Here is a 22325-nt window from a genome sequence, read left to right on the forward strand (position 1 = left end):
GAAATGACAAATTTAAAATTTTCTCAAAGACATTTTTCTCTTTTCTGAAAATTTCTTAAGACAAGGAGTATTACTTTGTCTTGATATACAAGTCAGAAAGTGATAGACCCTTAAAAAACACTGGGCTAAATTTTCCAGAAGTGGACAGATTCCAAAAGCCTTGTGTTGCTGCCAGATCAAGCAGTAGACTTCTCTTCTAGTTGTTCCAGGAAAACAGCAATTAATCTCCAAAGCTAGGTTTAGTTTCAGAAAATGGATGAGCATGGTTAATTCCTTATTAAACTAAAGAAATGTACTGAGCTGACTTCCTTAGAAGAGTAAAAGCAACAGTGTTCAGAGCTCAGATTACAGAAGATTCAAATCAACCAACAAAGACATAAAATAGGTAAGAGAAGTATTAGGAAAGGCTGAAAAAACCCCAAATAGATCTTGGTAGTTTCTCTACGATGAAGTTACTCCTAGTTCAGGATTTGGCTGTTGTACTCCCAATCTATAAACACCAAAGGATATAATTAATTCATAGTATTTCAGAAACTTTTTCTATGTGAATCTTTGAAGATATGTCCTACTCATATCTTTGCCTGCATTCCAAAGACCTGTACTGTCCTCTGAAGTAAAAATTCACACTGATGGATTCAGTGGATCAGCCAGGGCCTTTATTTCTGTACATAACACACTCTGACATCAGCAACACAAAACCAAGGTGGGTGGCATAAAAACCTTTCAAGAAAGCTGTGTCAGTGCTGTGTTACACTCAGCAATAAGCCACAAAGACTGTGTTCAGGGAAAGCAGCCTGCCGAAAGAATTGCTGTCACTTCTCTTGCTCCAAGTGCCAGATCAGCCTGAGCTGTGAGCCACGGATCACTTCCACCTGCTGTTCATGATGTTGGTCAGGAAAGATACCTGGCCTTGGGCTATTAAATCTAGGGCAAGGTTTCACTAAAGGTGGTATCTGCCACCCAGCAATGTGAGGTCACCCTGCATCACTTGCCCAGAGATGTAGTAAATCTTGCTTGGTGGGATTTGTAGCATTATAAAGTTATAGCATTATAAAGCCTTAAAAACTGGCTCTTGTTTTTGTACTCAAATAGACATTTTGCTGTACGGTGACCCAGATCTTTTCTTCTCAGGTAGCCACCACCTCCAGCTCTTCTTACCAGACCCAGGTTTCCACATACATGTGGAAATCCTGTCCCCTTTATAGATTTAGTTAAAACATCTTCCAGCTGTCAGCATTTCCATTCTGGGTAAAAAACCGTAGACCTCTAATCCTTGAGTTCTAATCATGTCCCAGCTACCTTGATTCCAGTGTTCTGACCTGGCCTAGAGATGCCAGCAATGGTAAGAAATGTTACTGTTTTGCTGTGTTTCTTCCCTCAAAGCCTAATTATAAGCCACAAGTTCTGCACATAGACATGTACCAACAGGCGCTAGGCCTGTAGAAATTTTTCCATTGATCAGACTTGAATTCCACTCACAGTTACAGTCAGGGAAGCAGCTTCCAATGCATGCACAGAACATTTGCATGATAATGAAGAATTTTGAAACCTCTCCATGAAACTTTGTAGTACTAGATGAAGCCAGAAGGATTGTTACTGTATCTGCCCAAAGTTCCCACTGCTGAAAAGAGCAAGATGATTGAAGGCAAGATTTTCCAGTTTGCCTGTTAGCAATTATGAAGAACAGGAGATAATGAGGAAAAAACTAATGGCATTAATTTCAGACCAGAGTGGAAAAAAACAAAACAACCAGTGCATGGCTCATTGTAAGGCTAATACTCTATAATGATTGATGATTCTTTAATCAGAGCCCACATAGAGAGAAACAGGCTGTAAATTAAATGGTGTATTTCACATATGGTTTGGAATTGTAATGCGATGATCAAGAATTTGCAGAGAAAGACTTTATACCCCTTTATAACAAGCTGTAATGCTTCTAACAGAAATAATTAGGGTTCTGACCATGTATTTGTTTGAATGAAGGATTGAGTTTGACAATAAAAAATAGCCTGTAATCTGCATGTCACATGCAGCTTTCTACTGACATGGAGCCTCATGGTCTAGTGCACTAGCATTCACAGCAAATTAGTCTCAGTTTTACTGTATTCCTCAACCACACCAAGTGTTACCTAGAGAAATCAATCTGTTTTACCAGGTCACTGCTAATTGAATAGCTCTTATAAGTGTAAAATAATAGAATGATTTAGTGATAGACTTAAAATAAGTATTGAAATATGTCTCACTATGATTTGAACTTTCTTTTTTTTAGACTTAGTAGTAAGGAAAAGGAGGAGGAATCCATTTCTCTTTCGCTTTTGAAATCCCCAGTTTGGCAGGCCACTGGCTTCCTCAAACAATTCACTGCAGTTCCTTTCTGGAAAGCTTCCTCCTCTCCAGAAGCAAATCTCCCGTCTTAGCTTTCAATAAAAGAGAAAAAGTGCATATTGAAAGTAAATTACAGCATTCATCTGAGGAGATGAGTAGAACTCTGGTTAGGAAACTGGACTAACATGAGAAAACATGCACCGAAAATCCATGTCAATTTGAGCTAAACAAAACAGCTCTTCTTTTGCTCAAACTCATCTATCTCCAGCACGCGGGCAGATCAGCCATGCAGCATACACAGTGCCTCTACACCTCTGCGAACCACAGGATCTGTTGCAGCCTTTCAGAAAATCTGAGTTATTCGTAAAGTTTTGGGTGTATAGCATATGTACATGTTCTATTTCAGAAATGCCATGGGCAGCAGCCCTGATTCTTTCTCATGTTAGGTGTCACAGTGCAGCTGACCTCTTTCTTAGGGCGCTTTAAGATGCTTTACAACTGCCACTTCTCAGAGGTCCTGAGCACAGTTTTTCAGCAGCTCATCAGAAAACTGGATAGTTCTATTAACCATCTCTTAAGCAACTGAGAAATAGAAAGGGATCTTACATTGTGTGATCATACAGTCTAACAAAACACCATTTCTGGTTACTGAACCCTATTGGGGGCCAGCCTAATTGTTTCAGATCCAGAGGAAGGCAATTCCATCAATGACTACTTTTGGGCATTCGGAAATTGCCCTCAATCTCTGCTCAGGTTGAGGCAATTCTTACCAGTGCATCCATACTAGTAAGAAATTTATAAGCCCTGTTAATACCTTCTTTTTTCCTTATGTTTTAATAATGATTTGTAACCAATTTCCTATATTTTAAATATGTGACAGAGTTCTTGTCCACTTGTGGTGGCACATTTGATTTTTCACTGATTCTGGGAAGGTGTTTGTTAGCATGTGGAGGAGATAAGACAACCATTCACAAGAACTGTGTTTCTTGGCTAATTTTTACACCAGTCTGATTATGACAAGAAATGAAAATGTGTCTGCACAGTAGCTATCAGGAAGGATTTCAGTGGCTGTCCCCAGGCTTGCAGGAATGAGCATGTGACAGCTATGAAAAGGGGCACAGCACAGGGTGACACAAGCTCCTGTCTGTTGGCCTCTGATTTTGATCACGAAGCTAGTAGGGAGAATTTGCAATATAACCGTATGATTCAGTGCTTTAGTATTTTTTTTCCAATATCATTTTGTGCAAAGCTTTTCTCTTGAGTGTCCCTCGTGTTATGCATCTAAACTTGCGCTAACATAGCAGATTTTCTGATGTGTATGTGATGGATTACATGGCTGGGGGGACGCACTGTAGCCACGTACCAAGCCATCTTTGAGGGTGAGGGTACTGACAATAAGAACACTCCCCATTGCTTCACTTTTTGGTTGTTTCTCCACAGTAGCAGCATCACAGTAAAATGTTGTATTGCTTAACCCACTCCTACAAAAAATAAGAGTCAGAAAATCATTGATTTTGTCCTATGACCATGTGGCTCTCCCAGGTGTGCATCAAGAGAGGGAGATAGACCTTTTGTGGAGAACATGAAGATGTAATGGTACAAAGTGCTTCTCTCCCCTATTAGCTCCCAGATGTGGCCAGCCACACGTGGTTGCCCCAGAAAAACAATCTCCAGCTACTGCACCATAAAAGTCTCCTTCCAGCGCTAAAATCACTGGTCTCAGGCATGTTTATAGCAACAACAGCTGTGACTGCAAGTGAGCTCAGCAGACCCAAAATGAAATCTGGGCAGCCACCAAAGTCTACCCTAAAGATACGGAAATTAGAGAAATATTTTCAGTTCCAAATTTGCACAAATGAAGCGATCCTTTAAAATTTAATCCAAGGAGGTACCTACTGTGCTTTTGACTTTTCATGAGTGTTTAATGCTCTCATGACAGTTTTAGGGCTAGAGACAAATTTGAGGGATGTTGAGCCAACACTTTTCACACATATTCCATTTATTTACACTGCAGCTTGTTTTGTACATTGCCTACAAATTTATGCTTCATAGAAGAAAAGCCTGGCAACACAAGGGAAATTGTTGTAAACAACCAGAGTGAACGCTCCAGCCTGTGTACAATAGACATGCTAGAACTCAAAATAGCAGCAGAGGGAAAAAAAAAACCAACCTCCCTTAACAAACAGTAAAAACATTGTTTGTTTTTAAGAAACACTGAGCTTTGTTTTCAGTTTCTAGATTAAGCCTAATTGCCAAAAATGCCTTTGTTACAGCCTAAACCAAACTCAAGTTGAGAAGCACAGTTAATAATTATTTCAATTAAGAATGTACCATCAAAAACCTAAGGGTGGGAATGCAAGAAATGCAAGTTGTTCAAAATTAAGAGCCTCTTCCTTTCCCTATCCTTTGCTTCTTTTTTTCCCTCGGGTATAGAAATTGCAGCTTTAATTAACAGCAATAGAAACTGAGTTTCTGAGAAAAACTAAGTTCAAAATGGAGAGCTTTTGGCAGCAGTCTCCCTCCCCCTCTTTTTGAGATCTTTAACAAATGCCAAAATCTTCCTCTCAAGGCTTGCCAGGGCTATTGAATGCTGAAGTCACTGTTTTGAACTTAAAACCTCCCAGAACTCGGAGACATCTGTATGGAGGGTGCTTGCTGCCTTGCGTATCTTCCAGAACCCAAGACTGAAATTCTGCCTTGCAATCTTAGAAATAAAAATTATCCCAACTGCATTCTGTCCCCCATTGTTCCTCTTCCCCTTCTGGCTCTTCCACCCCATCAGGCACAAACAATAGAGTTTCCTTGTACCCTGCAGTACTCACCTTCTTCCCATTAGGAGCAGAACACTTTGCAATCTTCCTGGATGCCCCTGGTAGTCCAAAATTGCCTCTGGGACACATGGCTTCTTTTGTGGTCACTGGAGTGAGGGGCTACATCCCTTGCAGAACAAATATTACCTCAGTAAAATGAGCAAGAACAGAAGTTGCTTACTAGTGGCTGTTCCTACGAGTGAATGCATGTTGTATAAACAGAAAGTCTGAATCTGTTCATCAGAGACAGAAGTGAGTTAGGGAATTAGGCAACTTAATGGCAAGTTTTTTATTTCTGCCCCAGCAGGGAGTACAATTTGTAAATTAAACAGCCCTGAGAAAAGCTATGAGGGGGCCCCAAAACCTACATACAAGGAAGAAGAACATTGGAAGTTCTGGACCCTGTGGAGACCACGGATGGATTCAGAGCCAATCATGCCAAGGGCTTGCAGCTTTCTATGAAAAAGAGAACATTTTTTTTGTGTGGTGAGGAAAGGCAAACAGGCAACAGCACTTACTTGATAGGCCTTTGGTGTCAAATCCACAAGCTGGGTGTGGTAACATGGCAGATGTTGGCAAAGTCTGTCTGATGAAAATTTCTGCAATTTTTTCACCTACCTTAAACTATCTCTGTGTCTATGAAGAATAAGTAGCAAGAACCCCTTGTGATGTGATAGCATTCTCATTCTTTTCCTTTGTTGCAAATGTACTTTATAGAGGAATAAATGAATTAACTTAATCATGAATTAACTGCACCTCAAATACCGCTGTATGGGTGTCAGTGGTGCAACTTTCTTCTTCCCACAGTATGAAAATTGCATGTGCATCACTGGAGACAAATCCCTGAAGATGCAGTTTCTGTTGTTATTTCTGAAATACCAGAAGGAAATCTGGACTTCAGTATTATCCATGAGAGATGTCCTGGCTTGGTCAGATATTAATCTCAGTTGAGTTCAAGCACTCCTCTAAATCAGTTCTGAATGCAGCCTAAAGTGTACCCAGCACTTTACATTTCCCACCATACTATAATGGAGATGACACATGCTTTAAAGCATTGGATTTATGCAGATTTGCCAAGAGGGCAATAGTGCACAAATGGAGATGTGTTCAACTGAAAGGACATGTGCTTCCCATACGGATGCGGTCATGGTTGCTTAGTCTCTGAATGAGTTCATATTACACTTCTCCAGAAGAGAACATGTGCTAAGTATTTCTTCGGGCTAATTTTTTCATGCTACAAATAGTAGTTGTCATCATCTCACCCAACACAAAGGTTTCAAGATACTAACTGTCAGAACATACTGGAATGGTTTGTGTCTGTGAAAGATGACTGCCAGGAAGTACCTGCCTATCCTACATTGGGTGGGCAAACCCTTAATATCATCCTCTGTGTTCCTTAGTGACAGTCCTCAAGCAGTTTGTTACCAGTACATTGCCTGTTGGAGACTCCTTTGAAGTCACCTAACTCCATTAGTGGTGCAGGGAACCCAAACACTCAGCTCTTATTCTGTGGTAACCATCTAGGGCTAGCATAGCCTCATGAGTGTCCTCCATACTTGTTAAAGTGTTTTGGTTTTGTTTTGTTTTGTTTTTTTTAAAGCAAACAGAAAGTTGCTCATCTTGGGTCCAAAAAGTAAATTTGTATTTTGAAGGGGTCTTTTTAGATTTACCTAAAATTACTTAATTTATTAAGAACGTGCCTATACAGCCATCCCAGGCACCAAGATAGTAATTTTGGATTTAATTTTGTCATATATGTGGCTGAAAGGCGCAGGATAACCCCCAGGCCATGTTCCCTTCCTGAAGTGGTTCCTCTTGCTGTAGCATCTCATCGTGGTGCTGCCTCCAGCTTACACATTTCCAGTGGGACAGTCCTCTCTTCCAAACTCTCTTGTTCTGTGAACCACACAACTGACCAACCTGAAATCTTTCTGTCTTGAGTTTCTGGTCAATTTTCACTATAGGCCATTCCAAGAGGAAAGGTGCATAAGAGCTTTGACAAGGGAAGTTACGTGGTCTCAAACCTGCGATTCTCAGTCTTCTCCTCTCCCCTTGACACCCATGCATAGTTAGAGAACACATAGTTAAAGAAATACACCCACCTATTTATCTCCTTATGTGGGGTGATTTCCTAGGTTGTGGCCAAACTGCAGTGCTGGTGCAGAGACATAAAAGCTCTGTCTGCACAGGCTTGCTTGGTTCTGTGCAGGCTCCTTAGCTGAGGCTTGGAGCTGGAGCTGCCAGGACCAAGGCTGGAGCTGTGCTGAGGCAGCTTAGGGAATGTTACCCCATATGCCAGAGCCAGCTGTATATTCTGGTAACATGGGCTGCAGCAGCAGGCTGTGCCTGGGCTAGGAGCCTTGCCAGACACCACGTGCATTGGATAACAGGAGAACCTAGTGGGAATTTGGGAGCCATAGGAAAAAAGTAATTTCACTGTTTAGAGTATTATAAAAAACCTATTACAATGAACAACAGAGAATGGACTTCACTCCCACTCGTCTCTTTACACTCATTTGCCCAATGAGTATTTTAGTTGAAAATTATAAAGGACAGGAGCCTTGTAATCTTATCTTTCCACTTATCTGTCTTTATAGTGTCAACTGCAGGCATGTCACAGACGAGTGGCAATCAACATCTTTCAATCATGTACCAAACCTTCGTGTACCTAAGCTGCAAAATCTGGAGGGAAAGAAACTTCAGATTTACAAATACATTCACATTATTCATACAGGTTTGTGCCATTTTTTATGCTTACAGCTACTGAGACAGTTTCTGTGGGCAAAAAATTCCACACCTGATCAAGCAATTAAGGTCACTATAATAAGGTCACTTATAATAAGGTCACTATACCACTTTTCCACAAAAATCCTCTATTTGGTGAATGAGGTGGCTGGATGGGATCTGCTTGAAAGAGTCCAAAGGGATAAGGCTTTGGAGGGATCCAAGAAAGCTGATTGATATTCAAGCTTCACCTCTTCCAAGGTCAACAGGGGTCTGTCCTAAGGAGCAGGAAGTCAGGCAAAAATGCCAGGAGATCTTCATGGATGAACAAGGAGCTTCTGACAAAATTAAAACACAAAAGTATGTAGGACGTGAAAGCAGGGACAGGAGACCTGTGAAGGATATAGAGATGCTGTCCAAGCAGATAAGACACAAGAAAGCCAAAGATCAAGCAGAATTAAATCTGGTGAGGGGTGTCAAAGGCAACAAAAAGGCTTTCTCTAGTTATGTCAGTCACAAAAGGAGGACTAGGGAAAATGTGACCCTGCTGCTACTGAAGATGGCAGGAGCCCTGGTGACACAGGACATAGAAAAGGCTGAGGTACTGAATGCCTTCTTCACCTCAGTCTCTTCTAGGAAAATCCGCCTTCAGCAATCCAAGGACCCGGAGACAGAGGGGAAGTTTGAAGGAAGGAACAGGTACAGGAGGTAGAAGAGGATCAGGTTACAGAATACTTAAGCAAACTAAACACGGACCCCAGTGAGATGCACCCAAAAATGCTGAGGGAGCTGGCTCATGTCATTGCATTTTGATTATCTTTGGATGATCACAGTGACTTGGAGAGGTGCATGAAAACTGGGGGAAAGCAAATGTCACTGCTATCTTCCAAAATAACCTAAAAGAGTACTCAAGGAATTATGTGTTTTAAAGGCAAGCTACTGATAACTCTCTTCTCCAGTCTGTGACAGCCTCAATGCTCCAACCTAGAAACTGCAGAGTGCTGGTTCTGCTGCTGGGTTGCAAGACTCATTATATTACTTGGAGCAGTAGCTATTTGCTTCCTTCAGAACCCATCCAGACTTCATTTTGCCCAGATCCTTTTTTTCCTTTGTACTTTGCTGCTGAAAATAAGCTGCAGGTGAGAAATTAGAAAGATATCTGAATGCTAGTTTGAGTGCCATCCTTCAGGTATCTGCTGGACAAGATTTGGCTCTCTGCTGGTTGACATGCAACCTAAGTGCAGCCTTAGAAAGTTCAGGTTCATGTTTATTTGTTTGTTTTTACAGGCTCCCATAATTTTCCAGAAAAATAAAGGAAAGAAAAAAATAGTGACTTTTAGGATAATCTGACTTCGGTAGTTCAGCCAACCCCTTAACAGAATTTTGTGGCATAAAGGAAAACCAGAATGCTAGCCTTAAGAGTTTTGCCCTTGCAAAGAATTAACTCCATAAATGGGGAGCATGTACATGGTTTTCAAAATAGGTGACACAAACCTTTTGCATAATAGAAATAGTTCATCAGTTCAAATTAGAGATTGTTACCAGATCTTACTTTTATGTCATTTTGTGACAAACTGAAATCCTTAATAATAATCATCCTCATTATTATCTTACATTTTCCTGATAATCCTTAACTACATTAACTGACAATGGGATTTACATGCCATTTCAGTCATATCTGTAAATATGCAGATCTTGAATACTTTGGTCAATAAGCTCTTTAGCAGGAGCTGTTTCAGAAGAATCTATTGTAGCTCTAATATGCTTTCTAGCACTACGACACACACAGGATCCCTGTTTTCTGCCTGAACTGACAGTTCTCTATTCTTGCCTATCAGCCCTTCCACAAAGGCTGCACAGAAATTCCAGTCGTGTGAGTTACACGAAAGGTCAATCTCATTTATGTAATAGCCAACTGAGAAGAAGTAGTGCTACAGTATCTTGCCAACTACAGTGCTAGGAAGATCATGTCATTGCAGTTTTGGGCTTTTGAAACAAATCTGTCAGACACATTTTCTAGGAAGCAATGTCAAGCCACTCTTTAGCTCCAGTGCTTTCTAGTTCAACATAATGCTATGCTCCATGAACACAGGATGAACTGGGAGTCTTTGAGTGAATACATACCCAATTAAAAGTAAATTGTCAGCCACACTTCACAGGGACTAATTTTATTTTAAACACCAGGTGTCACTGCAGTATACTCCTGATTCCACACTGAGCTCCCATTAGGTTAAAGCTTTACTTTCAAGTGATGTCAAAGCTCATGGAGAACAAAGATGCTTGTAGTTTCTGTTCCCAAGTGTGTGCATGCAGCTACATGATTAGCCAGAATCTGGGCAAATTGTTCAATATTTCAACCAGCCACATTTATAGTTCTGTGTGGTTGGCCTCAAACCTGAAGCTAACCATTTTAATAGAGCTATTTTATGGTGGATAGTAACTGTTCAGAATGAAGAATCAAAAAGAAATTCCATGAAGCAGTTCTCTTGATAATAATGCTGCATGCGTATTTTTTTTCAAAAGAACAGACTGTATTGGATAATATTCAGCAGTTACTTAATAAAAATTTATAACAAATTGCATATTTTGCAGCTTCTTGGCCCATGAGCAAATGTTCAGTAAAAAGCAATCTTCTCTTACACTTAACAGATCCTGAATGATTTTGCACATGAAATATGCCTTATCTTTACAAATTCTCTATTTGACCTCTAACCCTGTATGTTTTGAGTATTAAAATATACTTACCCAGATTAAACGTTAAAAAGCCATCAATTTGACAGTGAACAGATACTACTTGTCTGTCTCTGTCTAAATTCTTCAGCCTCCCAGCTTGGTGTAACTAATCCCTGTCTGCACTGTAAATTTTCCAGGAACCTGTTCATCAGTAACTACTTAGTATTAAGTGGGCAAAGCTGCTCTTTTCCTATCTGTCATTAAAGATAACGAGAAGGAAGGTGCAAGTCATTGAGAGTGCAAGCTCCAAAAGGTTAGGTACTATTTTAGCCTCATGCTCTGGTGTACGAAAGAGCCTTGTTCCAGTGACATACTTAAAAGACATTTCTTTGTGTTAGACTTCCATATTGTGTTATATATTCAGCAGTGGTCCTAAGTCACCTGCCTCTGAAATGCTTCAGGATGCTCTTCAAAGTATTTCTACACAAATGAGTCTTGCTACTGACAGAGCAGTGCAGCAAATGGATGGGGAACATTAACTAGAGAGCACCTATAACAAAGGAAAAAGGAATCAAATGCCACAGCAATTTTCAGAGGATAATTCATAGGGCTGGTAATTGCAACTTTTAAAATGCTGCAAGCTGCACAACTTTGAAAGGCTCAAACCCAATGTTCTCACCTGCATTAAAGAGCACAGTGCCACTACATTAATGGCAGCCCCTGCTTTAGTCAGAGACAACTTAAAATTGGTGCTGTTGTGTGCATGCTTGAATCTTGAGAGGATTGTGGCTTTGGGAGGAGTAAGGTGCTATATATCACAAAGAAGTCTTAGTAGTTATTGTCAGATAATGAAATCAGCACAAAATTCCCAGAACAGACAGAATTATATAAAATAATGCAGGTTTTAAGATCTGCAGGATGAAGTGACTGCAAGGACTGAATAATATATTTGTTAAGAAAACAACAAAAAGAGGCACAGGTAAACAACCAACCAACCACCCACCCACCCACCCACTAAAACAAAAGACAAAGCTTATTTATTGTGGTTTATTCTGTCTGGCTATTGAACTTATATATATATTTTAATCCAGTGAATTTTGCCAGGATTTTTGAATTAAATTAATTTCATTGCAATGTAACATGTTTCCCATTTGACATAATTTACATGTATTTCCAATAAATTCAAGAGTTATTTGCAAATATAATAACCAGAGAAAATGGCAGAGCCTCTTTTAAATGCTTTCAGAGAGTAATTACAGAACCATATGATTTTTTTCTGCATACAAACAATTAGATATTAGGATACTACTGTACATAAATAAAACCTGCATTTTTTATTATTGACCTATGTTCTTACTTTTAGATAACTGCTTCATATGTTCATGTAGCATTTTTCCCCCAGAAATATTTACTTAAAACTTGTCTACATTTACAGTAAATAACCATAATTGCTTACTGTGCTTTCAGCAGCCAAAAGCTGAATTTGCTATAGAAATATCTGATGAAGATTCTTGGAACAAAGGTATGACTGAATGATATCAACTTGTGTATTCTATTACAAAATATTGAGAGGAATTTAATGGCATTTGTTAATTTACAAATGCAATTTCATGTTGGATCTGAACTGCTCTAACAGTAGGATAAGCCCTGCAATTACAATTAAACTACAATTTATGGAACATACATTCTGCAAAACTACAGTATTTCAGTGTTTGCAGTGGAGTTGATAAAAGTATTTTGATTTTGAACAGGTAGCAAGCCAAATAATCTTTCATGTAGCAAACAAGCTTTAGCTAATGCCGTCTGAGAAGTCTGCATGCATTGACTCCAGGTGTATATGGCACAGTTGTGCAATAACTGAGCTGCTCTCACTGCCTACAGAGCTGAACTTTGCAGTATATTCAACTATATCCGCTCTAAGATAGCCAGGACTAAGCCTCTCTTTTTCACAAGCCCATACTGTTTTGAAGATGTTTTGCAGTTCTGTGTCAGTGATCAGAGACTCAAATAGTTGTCCAGAAAACACTTTTTGTTGCTAGAACACTATGTAAGAGAACTTTGCTCAGAGATATTCCAGTAACACATTTTTTTCCATTATAAAACAATGGATAAAATAAACAAAAGTGTCTGTATTTACAAATTCTTATCCACTATGTTCTCAGTATGCAATGTTCCATATGTAAAGCAATTTTATGCTAAAGCTCATATAGCACCCAATTTTAAGTGACTCTTACTGAGGCATGATTTTAATAATTAGCTATTAGACATAATTATCCACATAACTGACAAATTTTTTTGTTCTTATGGAAGTCATATCCATTCACTAATAGAAAGAAAATACATTTCACTGAAAATACAAAAGTATCTATCACTAAACCAAACTTCTGAACTCTTAGGGCCCAATCCTGCAACCTTGGCTCATGGAAAGAATTCTATTTCAATAAAGTATTCCAGTTAGAATTGGAGATTTTGTTCATTTGGGTTTTGGTTTAGTGTTTTGCTAAAAAGCCCTTATGATGCAAGTCCAGATCCACACATGGTATTTACTTTAGTGCATTTCTATTTGTCCATGCTGGGTTTCTAATATAACAAAACCATGTATTTAGAATTGACTCATTTCAGTTCTGTTGATACAGAGGCTTGATAAAAGATAATCCAACTGCATCATGGTTGGGTGGTGATGACTTGCTCCTGCCTCTCTCTATATAGGGAATACTGAGAAGAATAAACAATGTTATCCATCTCTTGTGAGACTCTCAGCAACTTCTTCCTTTCCTGTAAGCTTTTCTACTTTAAAAATCTTTTGAAATAGGTTATCTGTGAGATGGGGGAAGTGCAAACCAAACTTAGCTGGAACCAAACTTTACCTCTTTCTTCCCAGCTGCTGCAGTGGGCTGGACCTGTCTTACCCTGACAGTGAATGCTCTTTTGTGGGCCTGAAGGTGGGCTTTTAGCACACTTTCATCTAGAAAGACTGAGGAGAAGCAGCTCACATCCCCTTCCTTAAGTTAAAGGGGTTGGGACAGTGGAACAAAAGGCCATTCCTAAGTCGTCGCCACAGAGATGAGATAGGCTCTGCTGGAAATTGTGAAGGTGGCACATGCAGAAACTCAGGAGCCACCACAGCGGCTCATTTCAAAGATCTGTCTGCTGGTAGGATGTTCTGAGGGGACTGGTTATGTGACCTTTCCCAGTCTCAGATACAAAGAGCAAATTCCAGTATCCTCAGACATGTGAGAAAGCATTTTCTTGTGCTCTTAGATGTCTCTTTAATAATACATTTAAACATTGTGACAATTCACATCTTATATGTGTCTTTGAATGTCATGTGAGTGCTTGCAAGCTACAGAATTTCTTGCCCTGAAAGAAAGTGAAGACCTCCACAGATGTCCTCCAGACAGGATGCAATTACCTCAAAACATCTGAAAACTGAAGTCCAGGCTCCTGAATCTCACAGGCACATTGAAAAGGTCCCATTCAGAAGTGTTAATGTGATGCAGTTTCTGTGCCTTCTCTATTACTGTCATATTTCACTATGGACAAATGATATACTCAGATGGTGACAACTGAATGAAGTGGAGAAGAGCAGTTCCACAAATAAGAGGGTAGTCTAAATCCCACCTATGCTGAAATTTAAAATATGAGTTAAAATTGTTCTCTTTTTACACATGAGGAATTAAAAACATCAGCACTGTCTCTCTCTCTCTTTTTTTTTTTTTAGTAATAAGACTTGTAAGGTTTAAGCCCTCTCCCTAATATAACAAGATTAAAAGGACAAGAGTTGGTTATATTGTCTTGTAGTGAACAGGAGGCATTCTGAAATCTCAAATGAAGCATTTTGAAGTGAAGTGATACTTACATACCTTAAAAATAACCTAAGCCAATTGTTGCATTATCATAAACTGTAAGAAATAACATAGTTGCTTCCTAAACAAAAAAAAAATTTTGTATTTTCTGTACAAATACATGCTAGTTAAATTTAGCCAACGAATTTGCAAAGAAAAAACCCTTGTAAGACTGTACTATTATAACAATAAACGAACACCACACATGAAAGACAATATTTAGGGATGTGTATGGCAAGAGAGCACCACATACAGCAGTCAAGTGGCTGTGCAGTAACAGTGAGCATCTTTACCTTTACAGAAACATCCACATTTTTAGGCACTTTGCTATCATATTTGTAGTGACTGTCCTTCTGGCCAGTTTAAAACTGAAGGCCTCCAGAAACAAAACCTTGCAGCTTGTAAAAACAGAACCGTAAGACTGATCTTACCCATAGACCAATGGGCACAGACCAATGGGTATGTAATGCAAAGACAATCTGTGCATTTCTATGGAAATTGGGGTGCTGGAGCTAAAATATATCCACATTGTGTAGACACTCTTGCTGACCTTTGGATTATATGTAAATTAAGTTTTCTCAATTAATCAGTGGAACCTTGTATTATAAATTGTCATCTTTCTGCTGTTCAGGAGAAAAGAGCAGTGCCTACTGTATTTGATATCCCAATGCACTCCTGGAAAATCACCGCACAGGCAATTAATTTGTTTAATACATTTTGTAAGCCTGGGATATTTTACGTTGACCAGCCAAGGGGGTTCTCTCTCCTTGAAAAAAGGGAACCCTGTATTTTTAGCTCTGTGATGTTCCATTCACAGCATTTATCTTTAACATAATCCTGAACACATGTTGCTTGCCAGCAAGGGATATATACTATATACATATATTTTCTTTTCTGAGGCTGAGATCTGCTCTGGCAATCACTTCAGCCACTACCTTTCCAGAAGAGATGCTACAAATCAACTTCAGCACCAGAGTATGATGGTGTAATTGTGTTCCCTGCTCCCAGGAAGAGACCTGCCCTTGAAAGTCTTCAGCACACCACCAAAGGAGCATGTGTCAGGCTAAGGATCTTTCTGCATTCTTCTGTTTTGCAGCAGACTACTACACCAAATTACTTGTGAGGTATGTAAAAGCCCTATTCAGGCATACTCCAACCTCAAAAAATAAAACTCATCTGAAATAACTGGTTATTTTCCTAGGAGCACAAGTCCCTCACTGAAGTGCGGTCCAAATTAAAATGTTTGTTGCAGAAATAGTCACATGGTAAACAAATGTATTTGCATAATAGGAGACAGAAAAAAGTCCTTGAGCTGGGCTATGATGTTTCCAGTCCCACAGTGCACAGATGAGAGTCTCTAGCTGCTTCCAAGCCAAGCTGCCTGGCCTGCATGGCTGCTTTTGAACACCCGTGTCCCAGCCTGGGCAGACCTGTCACACGTGGTGACTCCACTCTGGCTGCGGTGAGATGAGCAAGAGACAGGGCAGCGCTGCCAGCTTTTGTAGTCAAGAATAGCACAGTTAATGTTAAGTTCTGGACACAGACAATATCAGAGAGAGCACTCTGTGTCACAGCTTTACACATCAGCTTTCAGAAAGCACATGCAAACCATTTATCCAGCATCATATAAAAGCACCATTGAAAGGTTGAACAGAGAGCACCGCGTGTACAGAATTGTGTTCAAAACAGCAGACAGGAGCTGTTCAGGGAGCCATGGAGAAGCATGCAGCCCAGAAGCATCCCTGCAGGATGGATTCCTTGAAGGCACGATAGATGAGGGTTTGGAGAACAAGGCAGCTGGTCATCAGCCAGTTGAAACTATGGGGATGACCAGCTCTGGGTTACTCATGAATATGAATCCCCCCCCACACCTACTCATCCCTCACTCCATGTATCCTGCTACATGTAAGCAAGCCTGCAATTTATATTAATAGAAAGACTGAAGCAATAAATTGTTCACATGGTGACATGAACACCACCTCCCTGAATGGCCACTATTGTAAAACCTAGGTTCTTCAAAAGAAGACTGGTAATTCTTATTGCAAAGCTAACTCATCATAGCTACATTACTGGGCTTTTTAGTGGATGTTTGTGAGTGACTATTGCTATTGTAGGGCTAACTGAGGTCCAGTACATTAAATGTGTATCTATAAAGATGTTTCTAACTGGGGACTAGTAAACGTTGGGTTGTCCCTTTGTACTTTTGAGTAAAACACATACAGCAGGAAAAGAGTATGGAAGTACTAGCTACTTTGTAGAAAAGGCACTATAACTGATCTGACTGTGGTAATTAGGTACATGCCTGTGCTACAGGTGTCTGCAAAGAATTTGTGTTTCTCTGTGACTGAGAAAGTTATTCTACAGTCATGGTAGAAAAGGATGACTGGTTTACATATTGGATTAGCATTGGTTTAGGTATGTGGTAAGAACAACTCTCATAGGAGACACAGATTCATGGAAGAGATGCCTGAACTGCATTTCCTATTTTCTACCAGCTCCCAGAGGGAAATCAAAAAGACCTTTTCACTAGTGCAGTTATATACATTACAGCTTCTCTTGGCCTTACTGTGGCAATTTGATGTGAGATGTTATTGTATAGTTGTGCCATAAAAAGGAGGAAAAGAAATAGACTGTGAAGCTTCCCCAGAAAACATGACCAGGTAACAAATACTTCATTTTGGATGTTGACATTTTATTTAGGGATATAGTGAAAGAGTTAAAAAGAGCAGTAAAGAGACAAGTAGAAGAGACTCCCTTTTCTTTACAGTCAGATTAATCTCCGTGGGGATTAATGCTGGAAAAAAATCTTTCTGTCAAATATATTAATGAAAAGGAAGCATTGACAACAGCCATAAAGGAACAGGTGTTACTTCTGGGAAGAGGGAACTAAATCAGAACCTTGATTCTTTATCAAGAAATGTAAATACTCACCAACCTTGGACTGAATTCTAAAACATTTTCCTTTAGCATCAGACTACATAATGGAGATTGCAGGGGAGTTATGGACTCCCCCATATATCCTTGCTCAGGAGGGTAATTATTTTTTGCAGCTTTTAAGTCCAGTGTGTGTGGGTCTCAAGGCTACGGGCAGGTACACATCCCAAAAGCAGCAATTCAGAATGTGAATGTTTCTCCATGAGACTGAGGTCTGATGGACCTTTAAAAGGTTGTGACCAGCCTGAAAGTCATTTAAACAGGAAGGAATGTGCCACTGCCACAGGACTGCAGATACAGTACCAGCTCCCAGTGCAAGGCTGTATGAGACAGGTTAAAAACAGAAACCAAAGAAAGAAGAGAGGGGGAGGAGAACTTTTCTTTCACGGTGAAAAAGGGAAATCTAGGGGGTCTCAGGAGCAGTTGTCAGAACACAGCAAAGAAAGGACAGAAGGACTTGTGTCCCTTCCTACAAAGCAACATTTCTGATCTGGCTGTGAAAAACAACAGAATGACTAGACAGTCCTCCACCATCCTTTGACCTGCTGGTCTCAATGGGTGTATTTCTAGAGTGATGTTTCTTCTTTTGCACCTCAAAATTTTGCAATCAAGAATTCAGTGCTATGCTTTGCTATCAAGTGACATTATCTCGAGATATCTTTGAATTGGTTTTGAAATTGAATCTAGTGAACCTGCAAACCTCATGTTCCTACTCTTTCTCCAAAAGCAGACATCCATGTAAAGGGATAACTGCATCTTGAGATGTATTTGGGAATTTCAGGAGTGGAAGTATGCCTGCCACTAAGTTGCAGGAGTCAGACTGAGGACTACATATATAAACTGGTACCCCTGAGCAAGGAACAGACAGCAAACACATAAACACTAAAGAAATTCTCCAGACGTAGCACAAATCTTCTGAAACATGGTGTATCTTATCTTTGGCCTTAAACAGTGTGAAGTAGAAGGAGAGAACATTCAAAGGTGAACTTCAAGAATTCACATTCGAGGGAACAGAAACAAAAACTTTTATAAAGGAAAAACTGCAGAAAGCAAAACCACAGTCATCCTTAAAAAGCATGAAGTGGAAGCAAAGGGTTTGCTGCAGCTGTCAAAACATGGCAGCATGGTCAAGACCAGGATGGATGTGGAGTGGTCAGAACTGCTTCTCCTCCAAGGAAGAGTGTTGTAGATCAAGCATGCTGCATTGTTGCACAAGGTCAGGATCCACAAAGTCTGACCCACCCTGTGGGCAGAGGCTGACTGCACAATTGCACTGCTCCTCAGAGCTGTACTACTTACAGGCAAAGCCTGTAAATCAGCACACTTCTTTCAGTTATGAAACTTTCTCTAATAAATGTGTGCAACCAGATCTATATTTGCTCTTCATAGTACCAAGTCATGTGGAGCATTGACCAAGGATCCAAGAGGGGCTCAACCATCAAAACCCAGTACCAATTGAGCTGAAAGTAAACCTGTTTTGTTTACTACAGAATAAGCCAGCCTCAGTTTATGTACTGTTTATTTTGAATCAAAAATAAACTGCTCTTCAAGCACATGCCAGATATTACGTATGTGAATGTTGCCAAGCTTGAACTGTAACTCACACTTGTGTCCAAATTACAAGTGTATGCTTATATACATGGAGCTATGTGCACATGCATGTCACACAATGCTAGTTCTTTACTGTTGGACTATTCTTGTACCATTGTACTATTTATTATATTATTGTTGAAGAAAAAAAGTACCAGTCCAGTACCTGCTTATTTCATCCAAGCACTGTACTTTGTTTTTCACAGTAACAGAGTAACTCAGCATTTTTGAAAAGCCAGTGGCTTTCAAACTGCTTGTCTGAGGCCCAAGAAGGTCTTGGTTGCCCTCCTGCTCCTTTTAGCAGAAGAACCAGTGGAGGACTAGTGGCCATGCCTAACTAAATCCCACTGTCTCTTTTGCCTCTTTTTTGCCCTTTGGCAGTGTTCTTTTACATAGACTCCATAATTTTAGCTTAAAAACAGCAAGGCATGTTCCATATCCCTGCTCAAGGAGACAGAAAAACCAAACAAAACAACCCCAAAGCAATTTCCATTTATCTACTTTTGAAATAGGAAAAAAATTAAAAAACCAAAACCAAATAGAGCCCAAATAAAGAATGGGATTCCTCTTGTTACAAACCCCAGTAAGTTAATCTACAAAATCTTTGAAGATGAAAAATATGTTGTAAAAAAGAAAAATATTACCCACTTAACACAGTACATAATTTTTCCTATATAAGAAATTAGACAAACATATTAAAATATTTAAGTCTTTAAAAAGGGAAAAATTCTGCAATAATATTACTCAACACTACTAAGGTTAGACTACACATTATGCCAATGCATTCATTTGCACAACTTTTTGCAACATGATAGTGGTCTGGCGTGTGTATGTGTAGGTTTATGTCCATTTGAGGGAAACAGTGCAAGAATGCTAAGGGTGTCCATTGCCATTTTAAAGGGATACTTCACAAATAATCAAACAAAATCCCTACAAATACCAGTACACATCTGAAATACTGCAAGTCACATTCTACAGCCCTTGACATTTAAAAAAAACAAGAAAAGAAAAACGAAAAAGCCAGCAGAATTAATTCAAGTACATTTGGAGTCAGTCCCTTGTGAACTACTGTTGTTTGCACTTTAGTTGCAGTGAATGTGGACAGAGCTCTCCAAAAGATGCAGAAGTGAGTGCATCTTCCTCAGCCCTGCAAACTAAGTCTGAGTTGAGGTACAATTATCCGTGGTTTGCTCAACATTGCGGATGCCAAAACTTGAATGAAAAATTAGGCTTGAAAAACACTTTGAAGAAAATTACATAAAATAATCTCTTAAAATGAGAAGCTAGTTTTGTGTAAAAGTAGTTTTTTTGGTATGTAATCCTATCAGGACGACAAGCATAGCGCTCCTTCCCAAATTATGTTTGCCTTGGAGCTAATAACAATAAAGAAACCTTTACGTTGTCCTGGTCATCTTTCTGACCTGATGTACCCTTTCCCATGAGCCTTGATCCACCATCCAGAAAAACCAGCAGGTATCACACCATGGCTGAAATGTACGTTGCTTCTTCACAACTTGTGTTCCATACTTAGCTTTGTTCCTCAAAAGGAAAAGCACTTCCCTCTCCACGTTTCACGTGTCCTTTGAAAATAACAGTGGGGAAATCTGCTGCCAAAGTGGTTAAAGTCTGGTGAATTCCCTGTGGTGCTGCAAGTCCCCTATGCTCTCATAGTCATTCTCTCCTGAAAGAGCAGTGTGGTTTGTGTTAGGCACGGACAAGGTCCTGTCTTCTTCCTGGCTCACTGACTGGATAGCTTCATAGTCCGGCTCCAGCTCCCCGTTTGGTCTGTCTGCTGGCTGAGGCACAGTGGTAGAATTTAGGGTGTTTTCAAAGTCCTTCACACTTGCATAGAGGCCACTGCAAACAGATGGGGACCTCTGAGATGCGATTTCTTGAATGCAGGTGTAAGGAGAATCCAATGCCTTGATGGCCTGTCCCGGCTTACTCACCGATGAGTACATGGCTGAGATCTGGGAAAAGGAGACACCTGCTGAGTATGAAGCATGGCATGAAGCTTGTGCACCAGTCTGTACCCTTGTAATGTAAGGATGTTGGTTATTTAAGAAAAGACAGGATCTTCTGATATAAAGATACCCTTTCTAAAAGGATATGATATGATATGATTCTTCCTTGAAAAAAAACCAAAACTATTTCTTATAAATCCTTTTCTGGCATGCATTTATAAATCTGTTTTCTTTCAAACAAAGAATGCTTTATAGAATAAGTTCATAAATGTAAAACTTCCTTGAATATAAAACCCTGTTGAGAAGATTAGAACTGGGCAAAAGGGAATGGATTTGTGAGCAGGAGCTCTTGCAAGTTTTGCTGTGGTCCTGGAGTCAATTTGGACTCTACAGGGGGAGAGGAATAAAAGGGAGGATCAGGGGGAGAGGAATCAAAGGGATAATCAGATTGAACTGCTGTAATGTAGCAGAAGGATGCTGTCTGATCCTTAGGGCACTTAAAATTATTATTGCTACTATTTTTAATGATAGTGGCTACTTTTCTGCTTTTACAGACACTGCAACAGAAGAATAGTACAGTAATTTCACGATTACAAACCGCACCAGATTATAAGCTGCACTCTCATTCGCAGTGAGGATCCGTGTGCAACTTTCACAAAGTTGCCAATTAGTAACAGAATCGCGGGATCGCTATCGGCTCGGGGCCATGCGGGCTCGGATCAGCCCCGCCTTTCCCCTGCTGGGGCTGTGCAGGCTCGGATCAGCCCCGCCTTTCCCCTGCTGGGGCCGTGCGGGCTCGCACTTCCGGGTTGGCAAATTTCTGAACCTCATCCATATATAAGCCGCACCTGATTATAAGCTGCACTTCTGGGTTCAGACCAAAACTTTAGTCAAAATGGTGTGGCTTATACTAGTGAAATTACTGTAATTGTTTTTACAGGACTAAATAGGCACCAACATATGTGAAGACAACATTAAAAAACTGAAGATAAATTACACAAGATAATAGCAAATAGTGCCAATACTGATATGCAAGGTCTACTCTGTTGACTACACTCTGCCTACAAAGAAGAGCTGTTTCTCAGGCTTTGACTATTTGAACTTTAAACTGGAGACTGAGACCTCTCAGCTGTAAACAGCAGAAAGGGAGCCAGCATTTCATTCCTAACTAAAACTTCCCTCTGGTGAGGTGGTACACTTCAACAAGTGCATGAAAGTGGCCCTTCATTTAAAAGTGAGGAGAAGCCCACATCCACACATGTCCCTCTGCTCAGGGATTACCTGGGCTGATGCCAAGCACAGGAATCAGTCTTAATTCCCTCTCCCAGGCCAAATGCATAGCATTTCCACAGGACAGATGGCTGAATTTCCCTGCTTCTCTGGTACCCAGTATCACAGTGCAACATTGCTCTTCTATTACATTTAAAGTCTTTCCCAAGCATGCAAGGCCACTCTGGGTT

At 40.0% G+C, this 22325-nt stretch overlaps 1 protein-coding gene across 2 annotated transcripts in view; it reads right to left on the reverse strand.

The window, feature by feature from the left end:
• Nucleotides 1-11565: 11565 nt before the first annotated feature.
• PAG1 (phosphoprotein membrane anchor with glycosphingolipid microdomains 1) overlaps nucleotides 11566-22325 on the reverse strand; it is a 112306-nt gene continuing 101546 nt past the window's right edge. For both annotated transcript variants that reach the window (XM_033054617.1, XM_033054608.2), the window contains exon 8: nucleotides 11566-20871. In XM_033054617.1, coding sequence (XP_032910508.1) covers nucleotides 20521-20871 — 351 coding nt within the window. In that variant the 3' untranslated portion in view covers nucleotides 11566-20520. The remainder of the gene's footprint in view (nucleotides 20872-22325) is intronic.

Source organism: Catharus ustulatus, chromosome 1 (genome assembly GCF_009819885.2).
Source record: "Catharus ustulatus isolate bCatUst1 chromosome 1, bCatUst1.pri.v2, whole genome shotgun sequence".
NCBI classification, from domain to species: domain Eukaryota; kingdom Metazoa; phylum Chordata; class Aves; order Passeriformes; family Turdidae; genus Catharus; species Catharus ustulatus.